The 3,706-nt window shown below is 34.1% G+C and overlaps 1 protein-coding gene across 2 annotated transcripts; it reads left to right on the top strand.

Moving 5' to 3' along the window:
- LOC107628907 (ATP-dependent Clp protease proteolytic subunit 6, chloroplastic) lies at positions 1 to 2,883 on the top strand. 2 transcript variants are annotated; one of them, XM_021117957.1, is made up of 10 exons: positions 1 to 134; positions 245 to 303; positions 698 to 767; positions 1,105 to 1,306; positions 1,399 to 1,464; positions 1,591 to 1,731; positions 1,842 to 1,895; positions 2,270 to 2,362; positions 2,646 to 2,711; positions 2,836 to 2,883. In XM_021117957.1, exons 1-9 carry the CDS (start codon positions 43 to 45, stop codon positions 2,691 to 2,693), a joined length of 825 nt encoding a protein of 274 aa, XP_020973616.1. In that variant the 5' UTR covers positions 1 to 42; the 3' UTR covers positions 2,694 to 2,711; positions 2,836 to 2,883. The 2 variants fall into 2 exon arrangements, with proteins under 2 accessions (XP_020973616.1, XP_016187025.1); XM_016331539.2 differs by lacking the exon at positions 2,836 to 2,883 and having other exon boundaries at positions 2,646 to 2,815.

The raw sequence follows: 3,706 nt of genomic DNA, 5'->3' as shown, positions 1-3,706 counted from the left end.
ATTAAAATAGAACACTGATTTGGAGTTGCAAGGTTGTCAACAATGGTAGCTCCAGCTATATCAGTTCCTGCTACTGCAAGCTTCGCTATCGCTTCTCGCAGGGCAAATTCGTCTCACGTTATATTTTCTCAGAGGTTCATACTCATGTTTCCCAACCTAATTTCACGAAAGTTTCGTTTTTTATCCCCTTTTCCCTTTTTTTTTTTTTTGAAATCCTGAAACTTTTTGAGTTTTCATTTAGCAGAAACTCATGCTCGATTACTTGTTCCTTGCCAAGCCCATATGGCCAATCATCTAAAGTTGGTAAATTTCTTGTTTCGCCACTCTTTCTATGGCTTCAATTCGAAATTTGGTAGCTCTAGTGTTATTGGGAAGTTTTAAACTTGCTTTTGGTACAAAACTCTTTTATTTTTGGAGCTATGATAGGTAGCTGTGTTGCATAAGTTGAGATATTGAAGCAAAAGTTTTAGTTTGAAAACAAATAGTTATCGGAACATAAGAGTGTCATGTTATTGTAGTAATTGGGGTTCTTCATAAGCAATAAGTGTTTTTTTTTTTTTAACAATTTGCAGCATGAGTTAATATCTTGTGAGATGCATGTATTAGTGTTATGCATAGGGCATTGAATTGGGGATGCAAAATAGTTTGCATTTGCACAAGAAGGAATGTTGTGATGTATATAGTTTGTTTAATGCAGGGTTGTCAAGTGCAAGCAGCGGCTTACCCTTTAAACTTGATGAGAAAAATACCCATGATGCTAGTACAAGGTACAATTTTCTGTTGCCATTCTCTTTGTTACTTCTGTTTTATGTGGTTGTATGTTTGGAATGCTTAGGAATATGAAATACCTACTCTTGTCCATTTTACATTGTTTAAGGTTCAGTAGTCTCTGCATCTTTATTGGAAAACAACTCTATGCATATATAGGTAAATTAGGTTTCTAAATGAATGCAATTTGAAACAGCATTACTAAAGCGTTCAGCTGATTAACTGTGGCGTATAGTTATCTTGGGAAATAGGTAGTATCACCATAACTACATTGTACATATCCTTCTACTAGTTTTATATGCACCTTCATTTGTTGATATTCCAGTATCTTTATAGTTATGGTGCAATTGAAGCCAAGAAGGGGAATCCACCAATAACCCCAGCAGTTGTGACTCCTGGAGGACTACTTGATCTCTCAACTGTTTTGTTCAGAAATCGTATAATATTCATTGGACAGCCAGTAAATTCGCAAGTCGCTCAGAGAGTTATTTCACAGCTTGTGACTCTAGCCACCATTGATGAAAAAGCAGATATATTGGTTTGTCTATTATGTCTCGACATTGCCGTTTTAGGTTTTTCAAGTCATGAAGTGAAATTTATGTTGGGTTGTTGGGCTGCTTCTATTGACAGGTGTATATAAATTGCCCTGGCGGAAGCACATACTCAGTGTTGGCAATTTATGATTGCATGTCTTGGGTAAGATTCCAAACATTACATAAAAAGTCTATGCTATAAATCAGTTGAACCTTGCTCCATTTTCCTTACTTTGCTAGTTAATTTTATGTATTTTGCTGAAAGTGTGGTAAATTCTTTTGATATCAGATAAAGCCCAAAGTTGGTACCGTGTGTTTTGGTGTAGCGGCTAGTCAAGGAGCACTTCTCCTTGCCGGTGGAGAGAAGGGAATGCGTTATGCCATGCCAAATGCACGAATAATGATACATCAACCACAGGGTGGATGCGGGGTAAGAATCAAGATTATTATTCGTATTAAGCAAAATGGAAAAAAGATGACAAGTCATCAGACAGTAAATATCTGTCTTGCTGATTTATTGCTCAAAATCTGATTGTGTAGGGCCATGTCGAGGATGTGAGACGCCAAGTGAATGAAGCTGTTCAATCTCGCCATGTTAGTCTTTCTTCCCTTATAATCTATTCTTTTCTTGAAAAAAAAAAATTAAAAACTCTAGCATTGGCGGAAACAGGATATTTTGTGACAAAGAAGTTTGTTTTGGTCTTCTCAATTCATTTATATGTGCCTCTTCCGGAAGACCGATGACTAAAAACCTGCAATCTATTTCACTTCTTGTTCTTAATAAAGAATATCAAACACTCAAAATGGCAAAACCAATTCTCTTGCACCCAAACTCTCATTTGACACTTTTTCTTTGAGCTATACCCATGGCTGCTGTTAATTTGTTCTTTTAGTTCTTATGGTTTGTTTGACGATTCTCGGAATGCTAAACCTAAGTGCCTTCTCTCTTCTTTCCAATTTAATTACAGAAAATTGACAAGATGTATAGTGCTTTCACTGGACAGCCATTAGAGAAGGTGCAACAGTATACCGAGAGGGATCGTTTTCTGTCTGTTTCTGAGGTATTGTCAACTTCTCTTCATAATTGCGATGAATATTTGTATCGAATTCAGCCGAAATTCTCAGAAAATGTGCCAACTTTCCAATAAAAATAAAATTTCGGAATCTCTCGGCAAATGTTTTGATATAATCTGGGTTATCTGTTTAGGTTATACCATTGAAATATTTGGCTGGCTTACAATATGAACTTAATACATGCAAAAAACACCCATTATCAGTTGAATAAAAGTTGCTTCTACAATTTGTGGTATTCTAATTCTTCTTTTGTTGCCTTTCCAAATGCAGGCTTTGGAGTTTGGTCTAATTGATGGTGTCCTAGAAACAGAATATTAAATTCCAATTTACTTGCAGGTTATTTTTCTTTTCTACAGATTTGAAAATGTTATAATTTATGTCAAAACTTGTATTGTAGAATTTCATTAATTAATGATAATCTCTTAATGTTTGAGTATGCATTTTTCTTCCAATTATGCAGTCATTTGGAAACTGGCTTTCACATAATGGTTGATCTAGTTTTAATTTACCGAACTGACTTTGTAATAGTTTGGGTCATGATCCAGTCTGGGTTATAGAATTTTGTGAAGTATACGGATAAAAATAGAAAATATGATTCCATTTAGGCCCGGCTCGTTTAAGCCCGTGGGTTAAATGGGTTGGTCCATTTAAGTTTGCTTCATTTGCGCGCTATAATTTTTCAGCCCGAACCGTTTATGGCCAACTTGATGGGTTAAACGGACTCGCCTGTTTACTATTTTATTTAATTTTTTGAAAACTATTTCGACAAAAAAATATCACTTTTAGGTTAAGAACCTTAATTGAATTTTCGGGTTGGGTCTGGAGAAATATCGGCCAAATGTGCTATTTTCTTGGAAAAAATGTAAAAAAAATAAACGGGCTGTCTGTTTAGTTTGAAATTTAAGCGGACTTAATTTTAAAGGCAAAGTTTGCCCATTTAAATGGGTAAGTTGACCTGATGGGTTTGGTCTATTTTACCGACGCTAATGTTTACTAGCAAAGTATAAAGAAATAATATAATTTGGCATTACCTAACTAATAATTATTAATCATGCTAATTTTACATAAAAAAAAATCAGCTACTAATTAGTGTGTACATATATTAAAAAACCATTCTTTTATTTTTCTAATATTAAAAACAAAAAAACGTTGACAATCTTTTTTATTATCAAAAGAGAAAGGTATCCAAGTGTATATATATCATTTCTCATTATAAACTAACAGTCAGAAGTGTTGAGATATGTGGAGATTAATTACAATTATCTATATATGTCTATTACCTATTGTATCAACTTACTTATAATAAAGGAGTTAAGCTAATTTAATTATAT

This window comes from Arachis ipaensis, chromosome B03, assembly GCF_000816755.2.
Source record: "Arachis ipaensis cultivar K30076 chromosome B03, Araip1.1, whole genome shotgun sequence".
Lineage (NCBI taxonomy): Eukaryota > Viridiplantae > Streptophyta > Magnoliopsida > Fabales > Fabaceae > Arachis > Arachis ipaensis.
Note: the sequence above shows the minus strand (reverse complement) of the source record. Positions and strands in the feature narration are given on the sequence as shown.